General features: G+C 34.5%; 1 protein-coding gene across 1 annotated transcript; it reads right to left on the bottom strand.

The window, feature by feature from the left end:
* Positions 1-157: 157 nt before the first annotated feature.
* LOC134278105 (origin recognition complex subunit 2-like) lies at positions 158-21,227 on the bottom strand (the record flags this gene model as incomplete). Its single annotated transcript, XM_062760431.1, has 8 exons — positions 158-365; positions 2,634-2,752; positions 4,610-4,843; positions 5,180-5,323; positions 5,457-5,556; positions 9,926-10,058; positions 12,948-13,195; positions 21,136-21,227. Coding segments are annotated over 8 exons (1,157 nt in total), but the record flags the coding sequence as incomplete, so codon positions are not given.
* Positions 21,228-21,363: the final 136 nt, after the last annotated feature.

A 21,363-nucleotide genomic window follows, 5' to 3' on the forward strand; every position in this document is an offset into this window, starting at 1 on the left:
ACTCCTACATCAGCTGTACATGTATTTTTTCATTAAAAGGTCATATTAAAAAGTCCTGAGACAGAAATCAATCATACAAATGAACAGCAAACATCATCCTATGGATACTCCTAAATTTATTTTTCAATTCCAATAAGTTAATTACAATTTTTTTTTTTGCAAATAACAATGTTCAATATTAAACACATATATTAATTTGACATACAACTGCACCAAACTTATTGTCAATGTTATGTTTGTTGGGATGAATTGAATCACAACTGAAGTCCAGCTTTCAGTTACACATTACTATCATGCTGTTCTATGAACTCTGTTAGTGTAGCATTGTCCACTGGGATTACAAGGTATTCAATTCCTTCAAAACCCTGCAAGTAATCAATATTTTTTCAATTTATTTAAAAGATCTAGAACTATATAGAAAAATATGTCTTTGTTTTATTATTTCAGCATTCCATTAAATATACTTTGTACTGAAGTTATGAACTGTTTGCATAGAGAGTTAAATTTAATATAAATAAAGAAATCAATATATTCTCTAGTTATATAATACAACTTAGGTTGGAACAGGTCATGCTTTATAAACTGCAAAACAGTTGGGAAAAAAAGAAAACTGTTTCAAACCATTTTTTTTTTACATAAACATATAACTTGTATTCCTTATGATTTAATTTTGTATCAATATAAATTAAAAATTAACAAGAAATCTGTGAGCCAATACTCACTAGTAATACCCCCCGCTCTAATCTAAATAAACATTATCATGTTAATATAAACAAGTTCAATTACAGGTAGATGAACAGAAAAATATGAAGTTGACATCAGATTCATATCAAAATTAATCCCACCACATGGCATGCCTCAAGAAAGAGTGTACTAAAATTTCAAGCATCTACTATGAATAGTTAATGAGAAAACTGTGACAAAAATTTGTTATGTATGAAACAGACGCACAGACAAACAGGAAGTTGACATCTGATTTGCCACCATATGGCATGCCTCAGGGAAGATTGTGTAAAAATTTCAAGCATCTGCGATGAGTAGTTGCTGAGAAAACTGCGACAAAAACTTGTTTTGTATACAACGGACAGACACGAAGACAAACAGGAAGTTGACATCGGATTTGACGAAAAATGTATCCCACCGTATGGCATGCCTCAGAGAATATTGTGTTAAAATTTCAAGCTTAAACGATGAGTAGTTGCTGAGAAAACTGTGACAAAAATTTATTATGCATGAAACGGACAATCACACAGACACACAGGAAGTTGATATCGGATTTGACCAAAAAAGTATCCCACCATATGGCATGCTTCCGAGAAGATTATGTTAAAATTTCAAGCTTCTACGATGATTAGTTGCTGAGAAAACTGTGACGAAAACTTGTTATGTATGAAACAGACAGATGCACAGACAAACAGGAAGTTGACATCAGATTTGAACAAAAATGTATCCCACCATATGGCATGCCTCAGGGAAGATTGTGTTAAAATTTCAAGCTGCTATAATGAGTAGTTGCTGAGAAAACTGCAAGGAAAATTTGTTTCGGACAGACACACGGACACACAGACGGACGGACAGACAGACACACAAGGGTAATACAGTATACCCCCTCTCCTTCGGAGCGGGGTATAATAATATAATTCTTTCATCGATATGTCTTCAAACTTCAAAGATATTTAATTGTAGTGTCAAGTGGATTGAATAATTTTAAACATAAGTGTAATTTATGCAGCACAAGTTTAAGTCCGTCCGTCCATCAGTCAGTCCATCCATCCGTCTGTCCCATGTCTGCCTGTCAGTCTGTCCTACTTGGTTTTTCGCACTTTTTTTTTGTAACACTTGCAGATATTGAGCTGAATTTTGGTATGTGAGTGTATCTTAATGAGTTACAGATCAAGTTTGAATGCTGTATTGCTTCATTGATTTCTGACAGAATTAGGGTATTTTTAATTTTTCATAATGGTTTAAGATCCAGGCCCCTGGATCATGAAACATCTTAAGCTTAAGTCAAAATCTTCACTTTATAATAAAATGTGGTACAGGTCTAGCAGACCAAAATTGAAATATTTTTCAATATTGCTTTACAGAAGCATTGTTATCTGCAAATTTCTAAATTAATTCCTCAACCAATGACTATTTTATAGGCGATTGAAAATTTGACTTAAGTCTAAGTTTGTTTCATGACCCTGGGGCCGGGTTTGTGCTGCGCTAAATTCTGAAGGTCAACATGGTAAATATGAAGTAAAAAAAAAACGTTGAAAAAATGAGTTGAATTTTCGTCTTTATGTGGAATGTCTTTTAAGGTTAAAGGCATGCACAACCTTAAAATTTTAACATTAAGCAGTTTTACAGTGGTCATAACTTTTGCATATTATAAAATGACATTCTAGAGAAAAAGGGGAACCCAGAGTGGACATGTATTGCTTATGCAATACTCTCAGAATGCTTGTTTTGTTGAATTTCATTATATGAAATATGTCAAGGCACATTGTGTTTTTGCATCGCTCTTTTATGACGTCACAATGAAAAGTTTTCACTCTCATTAATGCTCGTTTTACTGCTTCAAACAAAGCACATTAGCCAATCAAAATGTGTTTTACAAACCAATTGCATTAGAATTAAACTTTACAGACCTTCTTGGACTTGATCAGCTTATGATCTCTGAATTCTGTTAACTGAGCACGTAATGTTAAATCACTGTTCACGAGGAAAGCTTCTCTGCATCTTTGGTAAAGGTCTTGTAAGGACATACCTAAACAAAAATATAAAACAGTTTATAAAGTCTACGATGCGTGACTCTCTTTAGAAATTTATTTCTTTTCTCTCGTTTATCATTGTCAATTAATTTCTCAACATAGCATAGGAAAATATTTTTAATACTTAATACCTGTCATAAGAAATGCCCATTCCTTTGCAAGGAACAGCAGCAATTGGAATCAATATTTATCTTAATCAGTTTAAAATGCAGCTTGAAAATAAAAGAATTTTTCCTATGCTCCTATTTTCTAATCCAAATTGGGAATCAAAAAATCCCAACCAGTAAAAAAATCCAACCAGGATAAATTAAAGGGTAACTGACCTGCGATTGCAAGAAGCATTTACACATCCTACTGCTATTAATTTCAATTTTTTAATTAGGCTGCACAATAATATTGATATTCCGGTATATTGTGATTTGTTGACAAAAATATTGTGTTGCAATATTTCATGTACTGATAGAGTCGCAAATGCTTGGTCTTGGGATTTCTAAAGTAAAACAAGAAATTTTTAAAAGATGCCAGAAATCGTTCAAACATGAAATGTTCATGCAGAACAGAAAGGTTGAACATGTGTGGTCCCATTTTGTTGCAAAAGTGTTATGAAATCAACAAAAATTTTTTTTGTTCGATCATATTTTTCATACATGAATCCCCGGGATTATTAATTTGTGTTTCGAATTCTCATATACAATTGTTAAACTTTATTAAAGATTTAAAACTTTATTATCTATTTATTATTTAATTACAAGCCTCACTACAGGCAGAAAATCAAAAGGGTTAATAAAGGTTGAAATACTATTGAAAGGAACATCTTAAAAAAAAACACACACAACGCGAAGTACGAAACTTTTACATTAGTAGTGGCTGAATGCCCAACTACTACAGTGATAATTTTATAAGGAATTAAGTTACAAAAATGCATTAATTGACCATTATAACAAGAGCATGCTGACATGCCTCACAAACTTATAAATCATTTTGACTATTTACACATGTCTATCTAACTAATTTATATTTTATTTATATTTCAGGGAAAATTTTAACTGAAATTATAGGTCAAGGATCTGTTTTGGTTTAACCACATGACCAGACTTAGTTGTATATACACTCTGTTTATAAATCAGGGACGTAGCAACAGGGGGGGCCAGGGGGGGCCCCCCACTTTTTTTCCCAACATTACTTTTACTATAGAAAATGTACATTGAAAGGTTGGTTGCCCCCCCCCCCCCCCCCCCACTTCTTACCAGAGTACAGTAATATGAAGGAAATAAAGTAATGTATGGAAGAAAAATTGGAAGTGAAAGGAAGTTGGCCTTCAAAAAAGTAGTACAGTAATATGAAGGAAATAAAGTAATGTATGGAAGAAAAATTGGAAGTGAAAGGAAGTTGGCCTTCAAAAAAGTAGTACAGTAATATGAAGGAAATAAAGTAATGTATGAAAGAAAAATTGGAAGTGAAAGGAAGTTGGCCTTCAAAAAAGTAGTACAGTAATATGAAGGAAATAAAGTAATGTATGGAAGAAAAATTGGAAGTGAAAGGAAGTTGGCCTTCAGAAAAGTTGGCCACTTACCTCCCCCCCCCCCCCCCCCCCCCCCGAAATAGGATTTTCGAGTTTGGCCAAATTTCCTTTTTTTTTTTGCTTGTCAACTTTTACAAGTAAGCAAAAAAATTTTTTTTTCTATGCTTGCCCCCCCCACTTTCAAACACGATGCTACATGCCTGTAAATGGAAATTATTAAAACAAAAAAAAAGACCATTTAAATTTTAATTAAAAATATTGCAACACATGTCCGATACTTAATTCCAAGCCAATGCCCAGTCCTATTTTTGAAGAAAATAAAATTGCTTACCTATATAGGTACCACTATCTTTGTTCTCCATCTGGTGTTTGGCCAGCAGTATAAAGATCTGTTTAGCATTAGTGGTTAAACTCTTCATTACGTGAGACATAGAACTGAGAGCGAGGGCACCTGTCTGTTGCACCAGAAGCGAGTTCTCGTAGGAAGTCTCGTCAGTGTATGGTAAGTATGTGGTGACATCGTACCACAGCCAGCAATATCGACTGCACTTTGTCTGGTCCCATACTGCCAAGATAAAATATGTAACTATCCATTAGCTAGCCATGCCAAAAACAGACTTATCTATCAATTCTGCCTTCAATGAACAAAAACACATTGTATAAAATATTAAGTTGTTAGTTCATTAAAAGGTTGAAAACTGGCATTCGCAAAAGATCAACCTGATATAAATTAATTTTTTTTTTAAATGAATAATATTGACATGGAATGACATATACTGTATATACAAAATGTACTGCCTTGTGTAATAACGTGAAAATAAAGCTGTTGCAAATAAAAAGTTGATTTACAGTACATGTTTCCACAACTCCAACATATTAAAAGCAGAAACTGTACACTTACTAAGTGGAGCATTGATGTGGTCAATGGAAGCTATAATATGGAATCCTCTAATCTGGCTCAACAAACTTAGAATATTCTGAACTTTCTCCGGACGTAGCATTATCCCGTCAATATTATGTACAATGAGGAAGAAATCCCTGTAATCTTTGGAGGAAAAGTATACGACCTATTATTAGTTATATTGTTTTCACATGTATTGTACTATGGATTTACAGACTTCTGTGACAACATATGTCATATAAACTTATAACTATGGTATTCCTCTATCTAGAATTACCTTTTGTCTCAAACTGTGATTTAATGAAATCTACTTGATCCAGAGGACTTCTGTGGCTGCCCTCTACTTCTAGTATATCATCAATTATAGTATTCAAAATCTGAAACATGGTAATGCAAAAAATAAGAACTAACCTCAACAATTCTACCACGATTACTGCAAAGATCAAAGCAAAGCCGCGGACATTATTCTCCAATAGATCATGAACGTCATCAAAAAATTATCAGATCAGAAACACGTATCAAATCTGAACAATTCAAATGCATGTTTGGCTGTAGAATGAAATACTTGTTCAGACCGCATCATCGATGTGTCATCTTTAGCAGTATAAACACTGTAAATTGCATAAAGTTGCTGATGAATGTCGGTTTTTATAGCTAAGCGGGGCTATTCCACGGACCTCCCTACACATTAAACAACGTGATTTTAGCAGTGAAACAGGAACATGATTTTGTTATTGTATATTCATTATAACTGATCAATACACATTACGAACAAATTTGTAATTTAAAAAGGCTATTTTTAATGTAACGAAAGCTCAAATCGCCTGTATTCCATACACAGGTAAGCAAACAAATTTTACCTCTGGTGTTAAATGGAACAGCGTAATCGAGACATGGTGAACTAATTCTTTTCTATATAGAGGAAACAATCAGCCGTATTTTAGCAATTTAAATTGACACGGAAGAATAGAAATAAAGTCCTTGTTGTCGTGAATGATGCAGAATAACATCCTCGGTCTCGAAATGTTGTTTGAAAAATAAAAGCCTCGGCTTTTATCTTTCAAACAACATTTCTCGACCTCGGAGGTTATTCTGCAACATTCACGAAAACGTGGACTTTATTTCTTAAATATAATTGAAGTAAAGCAAAGTCGCAAATTAAACAAGTGATCTGGAGGTGTACATCCTTATAGTTACAACATTTATGCAATTTTAGTTCAAATTGGGTTTGCAGTTACCCAGGAATGTGCTTGTCCTTAAAACTTCACTTGTCACTCGTCTGAACAAGAGGCCCATGGGCCACATCGCTCACCTGAAAAGCTTTGACCATGCTGTTCTTTACCAGATTTCCCCCTTGTATTACATATTGTGACCCTACCCTATCCCACTGATCATAATTTAGACAATTTAGACTCTACACTATCCAAGAAAGCTTCCACATAAGTTTCAGCTTTTCTGGCCCAGCGGTTCTTGAGAAGATTTTTCCTAATTAGAGATATATTTCTATGCAAAACTTTGATTCCCCATTGTGGCCCCGCCCAACCCCTTGGTCATGATTTGAACAATTTAGAATCTAAACTACTCAAGGATGCTTCCACATAAGTTTCAGCTTTTCTGGCCTAGTGGTTCTTGAGAAGAAGATTTTTAATGACCCCACCCTATTGTTGTCTTTTCTTGATTATCACCCCTTGTGAAGGGACTTGGCCCCACAGGCACCTGACGTTACTTATTTTTCTATTAATAAAAAAAATATACCCTTACCTTATAATAAACCAAGGCTCCAACGGCGCCATCTTGAATTTTTCAAGGTCTGCCACATCCACTTGTATTTTCGTCTGAAACTCCGTCAAATAAATTCCCTGCAACCATATTCTTTCTGTGGCCAGTCTTTCGAGGTCTAAACTTACGGACACTGCAGCCATAAAGGCGCATCATACTTGCAAATATTAAAAATCCCTCGTCAAACTCGATCTACTGCTTCAACAATCCTAGAAATCGCCGAAGGGGGGCCGGAAGTTTACATCAATATGCTAATGGGACTTCCGTATTTGTCAGTTTTGTGGTGGATCTATAGCGGCGTGTTTTAATTACTTTGAATTTTAATAATTATTTCGATTACTGAAATGAACAAAAATGCAAACTGGGAAAAATAAAACACTTCTTATGAATATACCTGTAAAATATACTGTATTAATCTATACAAATCGTTGCGTTTGAAACACTCTTGAATAAAAGAGGGGGTGCCTGAAAAAAAAATCAACAACAAATCATCTAGAGTTAATTGATTGGTTTTCAAAAAACAATAGACTGCAAACCATCCAGTTATATATACATGTGTATATACATATATACCTGGCATATGCTTAATTGAAAAAGGGGAGAGGATACATGCACTGATAAAAAGATATGTAATGAAATCAATTAGCTTATGCAGTATGTATATGTATCATCTGTCACGTCACCAAGAAACAAGATGTCGCCATGCCATTACTTTATTGCAATACATAAAATTGTAGATCTCAACACTCCCTGGAATAATTTTATGGAACCCCCCCCCCCCGTCTCACACACGTGCGTACATACTTTGAATAAACAAAGTCAATCTTCTCCATGGATATCGCTCAATCAGGGCATCAATCATGACAGTGTTATTAATTATATCTAGTGCATGTAAGTAGGGACTTACAACCGACTCAATATTTTGTCTCGAAAATGTTCATTGATCATGATCAGCTACAATGTACAGCATGATCAGGCCGATCTTCGACATTTACAAAATATAATCGCTTTGATCAAGCTACTAGTATATCGAAATTATTTTGGAGAGAAATAAAATGAATGTTCTTACATGTATATTACGTTGTATTATTGTCTGAACTGTTTTGGAATAAGTAGTTTATAACTTTCGCTGGTTTAAAATATTTTTAAAAATAAATCGTATAAATATATCGACCAATCAAAAAAGGGCTTTCCTTAAGAAATTCAAGTCGTATGTAAACTTTCCGGCCCCCCTTTGGCGATTTCTCGGATTGTTGAAGCAGTAGATCGAGTTTGACGAGAGATTTTTAATATTTGCAAGTGTGATGTGCCCTTCTGGCTGCAGTGTCCGTAAGTTTAGACCTCGAAAGACTGGCTACAGAAAGAATATGGTTGCAGGGAATTTATTTGACGGAGTTTCAGACGAAAGTACAAGTGGATGTGGCAGACCTTGAAAAATTCAAGATGGCGCCGTTGGGAGCCTTGGTTTATTATAAGGTGAGGGTATATTTTTTTTATTAAAAGAAAAATAAGTAAAGTCAGTTGCCTGTGCTTGGCCCTTCATTTTAACAATTTAAATTTCCCTTTACCCAAGGCTGCTTTGTACCAAGTTTGGTCAAAATTGGTTCTTATGGTTCTTGAGGAGTCGAAAATGTGAAAAGTTTACAGACGGACAGACAGACAGACAGCTAGACAGACGGACGACTGACAAAATGTGATCAGAATGTGCTCAGGTGAGCTAAAAATGGAGATCAGATTTAACATACAAAGCATGTCTGTTTAATAGTGTGCTTATCTTGATGCATCAATATGTTTGGTCCAAGAAAGTTTTATAGACATGTGGAAATCAACCTGCTCTAAAAACTTTCCCTGAGAATGTGGGTCAAATCCAGCATTCATGTCAATTCTGATAGTCTGCATCCAAAGATACATGTACAACAACCATTCAAAATTAGTGCATCCAAAGATGCAACAATCATTCAAACTTAGTCCACATCGGGTTTGAAGTTACACTGGAATGAGCCTTCTTCAAAATCTTAACCTGGTCATTCATCCAGAAAATGTAGGTCAGATACATCATCTGGAGTATTTATCCCTTAATGCATCATTCATTCAAGTTTGATCTTGGGGAGACCATGAAGTTACGCTGGTCCAACCCTTTACCCCTTGGTCATAATTTGTTCAAACTTTGAATCTACACTTTACAAAGAAGCTTTCACTAAGTTTTTTTAACATATGTAAAAAGGTTTACAGATGGACAGACAGCTAAACAGATGCTGGAGGTAATTTTATCAGAAAAAGCTCATAGTGATACACATGTATAATTATTATTAGTGTAAATTAATGATTCCATAGTGTATTTTTGATAAGAGAATATCAGTATATAAAATTACAAATCCATACATATTATTATAACAGTAACTTGATCCGAAGGGTCGTATCACATCGAGTTGACAGGCGCGGATCATCAGATCTAACAGACATGAAGCGTCGAGTTTGATCTGATGATCCGTGCCAGTCAACAAGATGTATACGGCTCTTCGGATCAAGTTACTGTTATAATGATAAATTTATTATATACCCTCTCATAACTACCTAAATAGAGCAAAATAACACTTTAGAGATCAATTGTATAATATTTATCCATAAAACAAAGCATAATAACAAGGGACTTTTTAACGCGCAAGAAAAAGAACGTCATGTTTTTGCGTACATCATCAGTTTCAGAGAGTGGTGATATGGATTCAGAAAACCACAGTGTGGTGATCCAGAAAGTCGGATCACGACGTCACATGATAGCGTTAAATCAACAGTAAAATTGAGTGATACACAGTAGGTATATAATAAATGTGCTGATCGAGTCACCTGAATGCTCAACAAACTACCATGTTACATCATTAGGAAAGTAATGTATGTTTGAACCTCACAGACAATGATAAATACAAATCCCTACTGGGTATTGCAGTTACATATGAAATTAACACTTACATGTTTAATGGTCAGACTTGGAAAATACCCATTAACAACAATATGATCTACATCTTTTAGTTCAGATCTTCTGAAGTCTTCAATCAAAGTTCTCTTGGAGCCCAGACCATGTAACAATATATTGTATCCATTGCTGCAAAAGAGAAAACACCAGTAAGGCTTTTTATAAAGAAAGAATGAAAGAAAAAGAACCTGCACACATTTTCTGAGGATTTTATATTCTAAGGTAATGTACCTTATTTTTTTAATTTTTGCACAAACATTTAACAAATATATACTTTAAACATAGGTAATCAGAGATTACAGAGCTCACCTCAACGAATGTTGTCTTTAAGTAAGGCAAAGTCACACAATTAACAAACAAAAAGTGTACATTCCAAAAATGAAAATATTTAAGCAATTTTGATCTGATACTTTGAAATAGACCTACATAAAAAATTAAAACTAGTTTTTCTTCATGCAAATGTAATTAAAATCCAGCATCTGAAGCAAATTTGAGAGTTTTCATCCCTTGATGCATCATTTGTGCAAGTTTGGTTTATACAATGTTATATAAGCCTTATACTTTTTTGGTAATAGATCTGCACCCATAACTTTTACCTGGTCCATTATCTGAAAAATGTATGTCAAATTCAGCATCCGAAGCAAGTCCATTAGTGTGCATCCTAAGATAAATCGTCCATGCAAGTTTGCTCATTATAGGGTTCATAGTTAATTGGAAATGAAACCTGCATCAAAAACTAACCTTTTCACTCATCCACAAAATGTAGGTCAGATTCAGCATCCAAAGCAAGCCTGGAAGTATGCATCCTTAGATGTATCATCCATGCAAGTTTGGACATTATAGAACACATAGTTACTTTGAAATGAATCATGCACCAAAAACTTTAACCTGTTCACTCAACCGGAAAACGTAGGTCAGATTCAGCATCCGAAGCAAGCCTGGTAGTATGTATCCTTAGATGTATCATCCATGCAAGTTTGGTCAACATAGGGCTTATAGTTACTTGGAAATGAAACCTGCACCAAAAACTTTAACCTGTTCACTCAACTGGAAAATGTAGGTCAGATTCAGCATCCGAAGCAAGCCTGGTAGTATGCATCCTTAGATGTATCATCCATGCAAGTTTGGTCAACATAGGACTTATAGTTACTTGGAAATGAAACCTGCGCCAAAAACTTTAACCAGTTCACTCAACCGGAAAATGTAGGACAGATTCAGCATCCGAATCAAGCCTGGTAGTATGCATCCTTAGACTTATCATCCATGCAAGTTTGGTCAACATAGGACTTATAGTTACTTGGAAATGAAACCTGCACCAAAAACTTTAACCTGTTCACTCAACTGGAAAACGTAGGTCAGATTCAGCATCCGAAGCAAGCCTGGTAGTATGCATCCTTAGATGTATCATCCATGCAAGTTTGGTCAACATAGGGCTTATAGTTAATTGGAAATGAAACCTGCACCAAAAACTTTAACCTGTTCACTCAACCGGAAAATGTAGGTCAGATTCAGCATCTGAAGCAAGCCTGGTAGTATGCATCCTTAGATGTATCATCCTTGCAAGTTTGGTCAACATAGGACTTATAGTTACTTGGAAATGAAACCTGCACCAAAAACTTTAACCTGTTCACTCAACTGGAAAATGTAGGACAGATTCAGCATCCGAATCAAGCCTGGTAGTATGCATCCTTAGATGTATCATCCATGCAAGTTTGGTCAACATAGGGCTTATAGTTACTTCGAAATGAAACCTGCACCAAAAACTTTAACCTGTTCACTCAACTGGAAAACGTAGGTTAGATTCAGCATCCGAATCAAGCCTGGTAGTATGCATCCTTAGATGTATCATCCATGCAAGTTTGGTCAACATAGGGCTTATAGTTCCTTGGAAATGAAACCTGCACCAAAAACTTTAACCTGTTCACTCAACTGGAAAATGTAGGTCAGATTCAGCATCCGAAGCAAGCCTGGCAGTATGCATCCTTAGATGTATCATGTATCATCCATGCAAGTTTGGTCAACATAGGTCTTATAGTTACTTGGAAATGAAACCTGCACCAAAAACTTTAACCTGTTCACTCAACCGGAAAATGTAGGTCAGATTCAGCATCCGAAGCAAGCCCGGTAGTGTGCATCCTTAGATGTATCATCCATGCAAGTTTGGTCAACATAGGGCTTATAGTTCCTTGGAAATGAGACCTACACCAAAAACTGCACCAAAAATGTTAACCTGCTCCAAAAACATTAACCTGGTCATTTTTTTTGCTGAAATTGCAGCATCTGAAACTTTGACTGGTACAATGAAACACACTTAAAGCATCTTCCATGCATGTCTAATCAATATAGGACATAGAAGTTCTTAAAAAGAAAACTGCTCCAAAAAACTTAACCTGAACCTGGGACGCCGACGCCAACGCCGACACCGACGCCGAGGGTATTACATAAGCTCGCCCAACTTCGTTGAGGTGAGCTAAAAAATTTCATGCTTACCAGTAATCTTAATAAAATACATGTATAAAAGAGTTTGATGGTTCAATAATCACCTAAACAATATCCGAATACCATGTCAAAAAAGTAGAATCCATGCACATAATTGGAAGATACACTTCTTAAAAAAAGATAAACCTCTATTCATAATATGAATAAATGTTACCGTATAAGTAGAATTTTTAGCGAGGATTTAATTTTGGCATTATTAGCGAGGGTGCTGACATTGCTGAAATTGAATATCGCTAAAAATTGATTGCGTATTATTTGTAATAGCTTCTTTAGTTAGCATTTCAAAATCACTAAAATTACTTCTCGCTAAAAATAAAATACATGTACCAGATTTTAGGTAGAAATTGCTAAATTTGCGTCTCGCCAAAATTTCTACTTCTACGGTATTTAAAATGGCTCCCACAGGTGACTGCTTAAAGTTTGATTGTATTTAGCTCAACTTCTGGTTGGATAACTCAGACTTGAAAACTTAACAAAACTTTTTTTTAAAAATTGATGTAAAATTGAAAGTCTACTTGCCACATGTGAAACATCCACCTGAAAAGCTCTCTGTGTTCCTCATACATTTGTTTACATTCACTGCTGTGCTTGCTTGGGATCCTTTTCAGAAGTTCGTTCAGCGAGTCCTGGTCCATCTTTGTTGACCCCAGCTTTGCTAGAGTTCTGTCCGATGTTACCATTGACATCCCCCCTTGTGAATGCAAGTCAAAGTATTCTTCTACCATATGAGGCTGTTTTTGAAAATAAGGATTTGCACGATAGCATTTCTGTATAAAGGATGATACAGGTTTTCTCAGATAGTTGATGCTCAAGGGAAAACTTGAGAGTTCAAGAGTTGAGTTTTCAAGAGTCTGGAATTTTCGGGGTTTGTTTGACAGGTTTTAAAATTAGTCTTACTGGATGTAATGATTTTCATGCAGTGCTAACTTTTTACACGTGGTTTTTATAAAACAATGATATATTTTCGTATTTTAGTTAATATTTATTAAAATGAGTAAAGCAAAAAATGTACATCGTCAGTTCATATTTATTTATGCATTCTTTATAATTACGGACATCATTTTGGAAACATTGATGATTAATTATAAATCAATTATAACCGTACAGTATAAGTGTCACCTGAATAAACATCCCGTATCACGAGACCCGTGTCTTCTGCCAGGGGCCATTAAATGTCCAGGTAAAGTTGCTATTTATGTAACTTTGTATACACATAGCCACTTCGAGGTATCGAGGGTAAATTTCAATAGAATATGCATAGCGGGACTGCATTTTGACTCCGAGGGATCAAGGGTTTCGAGAGATCAAGAATTAGAGAAATCAAGAGTAAATTTTCTTAGTTATATAGGGGAAAAAATTGCTAAACCAACAATATTAAGAGCGATCAAGAAAGGGCATTTAGATCTCAACAGCAAAGACAATGAATTTGAATATCCTACGGTTTTTTTTTATGACTTCAACTGAATTGCCACACTTACAAAAAATTGTAATGTCTCCCAAAGAGGACCATCTTATGGTAGATGCAAAGAGTTCCAAGATGAATTAAGAAAGGGCAGATATACATTTTTAAATGTGAATTTCAAGTTAAAACACACATGTTTGTGAAATTTACACACTTCCATCACATGAATTTCATTTACATCATATGTATCTTCTCTTAGGGTTGAAATTTACACTACAGCATTCATACACAATTCTGACCTTTGTATGCATATAAATTTGCACTTCATGATTTTGAACAAAAATTAACATTTAATGTATAATTGAAGGTACTCTATAAATGTAATTTCTTGGTATACATGTAGTTGTTGACAAGTTTAATGGCCAAGAATACAAAATGTAGGTTGTGACAATTGAATTATGTTTTTAATAATGGAAACTGGGTCCGACACTGGTGTAACATGATCAGGATAGCATGATGCACAAATTAAATATTTTATTCTTTCTCAAGTATGATATTCAATTGATTATTTTATTAAGTGATTTAATAGATTTTTTTGTGTAATCTGCATAAAGAATGTTGATACCCTTCAATTTAAATGACATTTTTTTTTTCAAAATGATATTACTTGAATTAAAGAACTGATTTAAACAAGATTTTTTTGGTACATCGCTGTTTACCATTTAAATGACTTAAAAGATTTGTAAAACATATACTGGCCCCATTAAAAAGGTACCTTTTTTTGAACATTTTGAGTTTTGACACTTTTCTCATTTTATGTTTTTTCATGTTTTTAGTCAACAGATGAGGAGACAGGGGAAGACAATGGACACCGCAGGACTGTACTCTGTGTGCAAGAGAGATGGCCTTGGTCAATTATATCCGAATATCATGAAACTCTTAAACTTGGCTTTAGTAATACCATGTTCTACAGCCTCTGTGGAAAGAGGATTTAGCCTTATGAATTCTTTATCAGTCTACGCGAAAGTTTAAAATTTTTACAGGACAAAATGTCTGGTAAAAATAAAAATTTTACCAGACCAAAGCGACCTTTTTTGTGTTCGCCACTGAAATTTTTTCAGAGTGAAAAAAGGTATTTATATTTTTCTTCATACATCATTATGATATTGAGAATGAGAGGGTGGGTGGGGATTGTAAAAAATTCAGATTAGTTAAGTATTTATATTTTTCCTTTGAACGAGCTTATACAATTGCACTTTTTCTTCATATTTGATTTATACAACATACACAATATCTAAGACTTTCTTAAATCTAATATTCAATTTCAATGCATATTTATTTTTCCTGAAATCTCATTATGGTTACTCAAGTTTAATAATCATTTGAAAACAAATTCCCTACCGAATCTACGTATGAGCTATCTAAATATTTTCCAAACCAAATCTACGTATGAGCTATCAAAAGATCTCTAATCTTTGACAGAGGAAATTCGAATTACAATGTATAATTAAAACGATCATGACAGGGTTGTAATACATAAAAATTAATCAGGTACTACTGCTAAATTGGTCAAATAAAGGATATTTGTTTTTTATTTGACAACGTGTGTTTCTCTGTATATTTAGATTTATTTAAAACGGCCTAAATTTTTCAGAGGTTAACATTTTATTTTTTAAAATAGATTAATTAAATCTTATTATGATCACATTTGGTCCTGTAAATTTTAATTACAATTTGGTAAAAACCGACGGTCCGGTGACTTTCGCATAGACTGCAAGTTTATGTACAAATCTAAGAAACAGATTGTCACAGAGTTCACCTGATTCACTCATGAGAATTTGCAAAGAAGGAGAAAAGGAGATATCAAATGAAGATCTAGATGCACTTGTTGAATTGTTTAAAAACAAGAAAAAACGGAAAATTGATTTGTAAACAGAAAAGTAGGAGAGAATTATTAGGGAAAAAATGAAATAAAGTCTTGACCTTGATTTTAATTGTTTTTATTTCATATTTTGTATATAAACTGTACTTTTTTTTGCCTTGGTAAAAGTCTAGAAATGACCCTCAAAAACTCTCAGAATGCAGGATTTTGCTCCATTTATTTAAAAATTTTCCGGGGGGGCATGCCGGACCCCCCTAGCATATTCGTGCCTTTGGCGCTCAAATCGAGCCTGCGGCTCTCATTTTCCCCTCTTTATTGAAAAGGGTAGTAAAACAAAATAGCTGGATAAATCCCTGGTTGGCCATTGTGGCCCTGCCCCAACCCCGGGGATCATGATTTGAATAATTCAGGATATACACTACCCCAGGATGTTTCCACGTAAGTTTCAGCTTTTCTGGCCCAGTGGTTCTTGAGAAGATTTTTAAAGATTTTTCCTATATATTTTATGTAAAACTTTGATTCTCCATTGTGGCCCCGCCCTACCCCCGGGGGTCATGATTTTAATAATTTCCCAATTTTACACTACCCCAGGATGCTTCCACATAAGTTTCAGCTTTTCTGACACAGTGGTTCTTGAGAAGAAGATTTTTTAATGACCCCATCCTACTTTTGTCGTTTCTTGATTATCTCCCTTGTGAGGGGACTTAGCCCTCCATTTTAACAATTTAAATTCCCCTTTACCCAAGGATGCTTTGTAGCAAGTTCCATAGAATTTGGCCAAGTGGTTCTTCAGAAGAAGTCGAAAATGTGAAAAGACAGACGGACGGGCGGACGGACGATGGACAAAATATGATCAGAAAAGCTCACTTGAGCCTTCAGCTCAGGTGAGCTAAAAATTGGAAGCTTTTATTTTCCAAAGATTTAGATTTCAAAATTCAAATAAATCATTCATACTGTAAATATTTTACAAGCAAAATTTAAAATATGAACTGTCCAATAAATCCATAGATTTAACAATAAAAATGTATTAAAGCAATGGATGTGTATATATACCTTCGGCAAATCAATTCTAATATTTTGGGTTAATTGCATATTAAAGTTTAAATTGTGATGCAAAGGTGTCTCACTGAATGTGCTTGAACCTAAAACACACATTTTTAAAGAATATCATTTGAATGCCACTTCTGTTTGTTTAAAAAAGTTCAATAATACAATCCCCTTTTGAGAACTATGGATCATATGTCTTGGTCACACTGTCCATTAAAATGGTACTAAAGACACGTGATACACCCACTTATGGTGACTTGATCATTCCCAAAAAACCAGAATGTTATGTTATAGCTAAGTCTCTATGAGATCACTTAAAAACAGTAGGAGCTACATGTAGAAGCAATTCAAAAGATTTGTAAAGTTTTTTTTACAATTTTACAATCATGGCAACAAGACTGATGCATAGAGTGTATCTGTATACCACATACAATTTACATGTAGCACAGCAGAGCTCTAAGTGGCAACTAATTTCATAAGATATGTCACCTAGAAATTTGGATTGGCTGTTTCTTTCAGGTACAGTAGCATTCCAACAAAAGAAATATTCAAATCACTCCATCAATTTCAACTATATTTTGAATATCCACCACAGTGGCAACAAGAGGCCCAAGGGCCTTGAATCGCTCTTCTGATAAATTGTACAATCTATCACTTCTATTAGAAGCCTCCAACTCTATTAGTATCATAAGACCCAAAACGCATCAACTTACAAAGTTTGATAATATTTAGCCAGTTAAGACTGAAGATATTATAATATAATTGTAAAATACCATAAGTAGGTCACAGTGACCAACCTTTTGATTGAAAATATTCCAAAGTAGGTCACCATGACCTACTTTTTGGTCAACATTCTCTGAAAACCCAAGATGCATCATCTGACAAAGTTTGAAGATTCTAAGCCAATTAGTACCAAAGATAATTGAATATAGCCACCAAATGTCAAAAGTAGGTCACGGTGACCTACTTTTTGGTCAACGTTATCCAAAAACCCAAGATTCCTAAGCTGACAAAATTTGATGATTCTAAGCCGATAAGTACCTGAGATATTCAAAAGTAGGTCACCGTGACCTACTTCTTGTTGGACATTCAATGAAACTGTAAGATGCCTCAACTGACAAAGCTTGATAATTCCGAGCCAGTAAGTACCAGATATAATTAAATATAGCCATAAAATGTCAAAAGTAGGTCACAGTGACCTACTTTATGGTCCACATTCTCCGAAAACCCAAGATGTCTAAACTGACAAAGTTTGATGATTCTAAGCTAATACGTACCTGAGATATTCAAAAGTAGGTCACTGTGACCTACTTTTTGGTCGACATTCTCCGAAAACCCAAGATGCCTCAACTGACAAAGTTGGATGACTCTTAGCCAATAAGTGCCTGAGATACTTAAAAATAGCCATAAAATGTCAAAAGTAGGTCACTGTGACCTACTTTTTGGTCGTCACTCTCCGAAAACCCAAGATGCATCAACTCACAAAGTTTGATGATTCTAAGCCAATTAGTACCAGAGATACTTAAATAAAGCCATAAAATGTCAAAAGTAGGTCACTGTGACCTACTTCTTGGTTGTCACTCTCCGAAAACCAAATATGCATCGACTCACAAAGTTTGATGATTCTAAGCCAATAAATACCTAAGATACTTTAATATAGCCATATAATGTCGAAAGTAGGTCATCATGACCTACATTTTGGTCGAATTTTCCAAAGACCCAAGATGCATCTACTGACCAAGTTTGATGATCGTAGTCTGAAGGTAATCAAAATATGCGTTGAAACAATTTGAAAACAAATGTCGGCAAAAGTCAAAAAGTAGGTCACAGTGACGTACTTTTTCATGAATATGTTTTAAGGTCCCAAGATGCATCAAAGTACAAGATTTGATGATTCTAAACCTCACAGTGTCTGAAATAATGGGATTTAATGTTTTTAAAAAGATAAGTCATAAAGTTCGAAAAGTAGGTCACAGTGACCTACTTTTAAGTTGACATTGTTTGAGGACCCAAGATGCATCAACTGACAAAGTTTGATGATCAGAGGCCTTAAAGTGTCCAAAATATGCCTTCAAATCAATTTGGAAACAAATTCCCGCAAAATTTAAAAAGTAGGTCACCATGACCTACTTTTGAATCAACATGATTTGAAAGTTGTAAGATGCATCAACTTACAAGATTTGATGGTCTTAGTCATTATAATAAGCAAAATATTCACGTTTATATTAATTGTAAATTTAGGTCAACTTTGAAGTGACCTTGAGACCACGCCCTTTGCCCCAGGGTAATTCCCCATGCAAATTTTAATCTTTGACATATTCTGATTCTTGTATGTAAGTTTGGTGAAAATCTGCTTGGTGGTTCTGGAGAAGAAGGTTTTTTAGCAACCAGTACTTTTGGTTTTGTTTTCCTGATTATCTCCCCTTGTTTAAGGGTCCCAACCCTTATTTTAGTATAAATGGTAGCCCTTGGGCCAAGGATACCCTGTGACAAATTTGGTACTGATTGGCCAAGGGGTTCTTGAGTTATGGCCCATATTCTAAAAAGTTTACGCACACCGCACAAATGGCCATAGCATTAGCTCTTTGAGCTTTTGGCTCAGAAGAGCTAATAAAACTTAATCCTTTCATTTCTGGATAGCTGGTCTTGAGTTTGATTAAAATTGAACGTATCATATACACGTATTGATTATTCTGATCAGAGAGCTGATTAGAGGATTTTATATATAGGAATACAGTAAAACTCGTTTTCAACGACACAGATATAGCAAAGTTTTTCTGGGTCCCCGGCAAAATTATTAACAATTCTTTGTAAAATTTTACAGTTATAACGAACTTGGATATAGCGAATTTACGGATACAGCGAACTGATTCTGAGTCCTGTTGAGGCTAAAAATAATGAAATTTACATCTTTTATAACGAATTTTCAAAAATCTCCAACTTAGATATATTGAACTGACTTTATATTTAGTAAGAATTTGCCAATGAAATTTGATTCATAATAAAAACCTTAGTTAGCCAAGGTATGTTTTGTAATAATTGATTCCCAATGATATTCTGTAGCAATACTTATAGGAAAATGTGCTTATTGCGAATTCGCTACATATACCCGTACTTATACAAATTCGTTATATGGATATAACGAATTACTGATACAGCGAATTAGATTCATAGGTCCCCAGGACTTCGCTGTAACCAAGTTTTACTGCACTCCATCTTCAAGTATTATTGTATAACATACAGTGATTCATTTTGAAAATTGATTGAATGGGTACAGTGTACCCCTCTGTAGCAGTCAGAACTCAAAATCAATGGGTCAGAATTTTAACAACAACTAAGAATGTGATATCAAGCAAAGTTTTATTTTTTTTTTAAATTACCGTATTTGGCGGAATATAATAAGCACTTTTTTCCTAAAATAAATTTATGTGAGAAAAGGGGTGCGTATTTTAAAATTTTGATATGTTTTTCTTTCAGGTGAAACATGGCTATCATACGTACATACCGTAGTACTACCTAGAGACATATGCAATTTCTTTTGTTTATCGCCATATTTCAAACTTTGGAAGTTATTGTTGGGAAGTATACTTGTTAAAAATGTCACTTTCACAACCTTTAGATACTAAAATGACATGAAAAAGCAAGTTAAAATCAATTTGAGCTGCATGTTTATCGTCTCCTTGTAGACCGTCATTACCAATGTTATTTTTAGACGCTCACACATTCCTTTGCCACATGCTTCCATAATCGTAGTACACATGTACCTTATCTGCCCGACAAAGTAATCTTTTTTTTTTTAATGAAATACAATAAAATAAAAAAATATTTTAGGTTTTAAATAACTCAGTGAAAATTCACTGCAAATAAACACCCCTCTACAAGTCCCAATGAAAGGAAACCAATGCTGTGAACCCCTCCAGGCAAGTAATTGTTTACCGACTCCAAAGCAATGTTTTTACAGTTAGAGCACTGATTATTTACTGTCCTGTTAATTGCTTTGATTATTTTCTTTGTTAAAAATCGGGGTCGGTTTATGACCTTTTGTATGTGTGAGTGTGAGTTGATTACGACACATTAAACAATTAAACACCTGTTAAATGTAGGCCTTATTTTACCTTATCTTATACTTATCAGTCTCTTGTTTAAATGATTGATAGTTGACAAAATGAAAAATGAAGTATGTTAAAACTTATGGCAGTATTTAAAAATAGAATGAACGATAAAAATAGAAACTGGAAACTTCGATTCTATTTTATCCGGGTCATCACTTATGCGTATTCGGAAAGCACTGGACAAAAACCAACGGGTATTTAATGAATGTAATGCGTAAATAACGCAATACGCTGGGCAAAATGAATCACTGAACATACACTTACATTCGGCTTTTTCCGGAGCTTAAATGGTGTTGTAGCCTCTGGTTTCCTCCCTTTCTTCTTAACTTGTAATCCCTTTGTAGGAGTTCCTTCCCCTGTAAAAATACGAGTAATTATCACTTGTAGGGACTGTACCCAGAAATATAACTTTGTGAACAATAATTCATAACCAATTCTTCATTCAAATTGGTGAAAAAAATCCTAAAGGAGTTACCAAAGTATAAATTTGTG

This window comes from Saccostrea cucullata, unplaced genomic scaffold (assembly GCF_032062105.1).
Source record: "Saccostrea cucullata isolate Sc308-1 unplaced genomic scaffold, CSIRO_AGI_Scuc_v1 ctg7148, whole genome shotgun sequence".
NCBI lineage: Eukaryota > Metazoa > Mollusca > Bivalvia > Ostreida > Ostreidae > Saccostrea > Saccostrea cuccullata.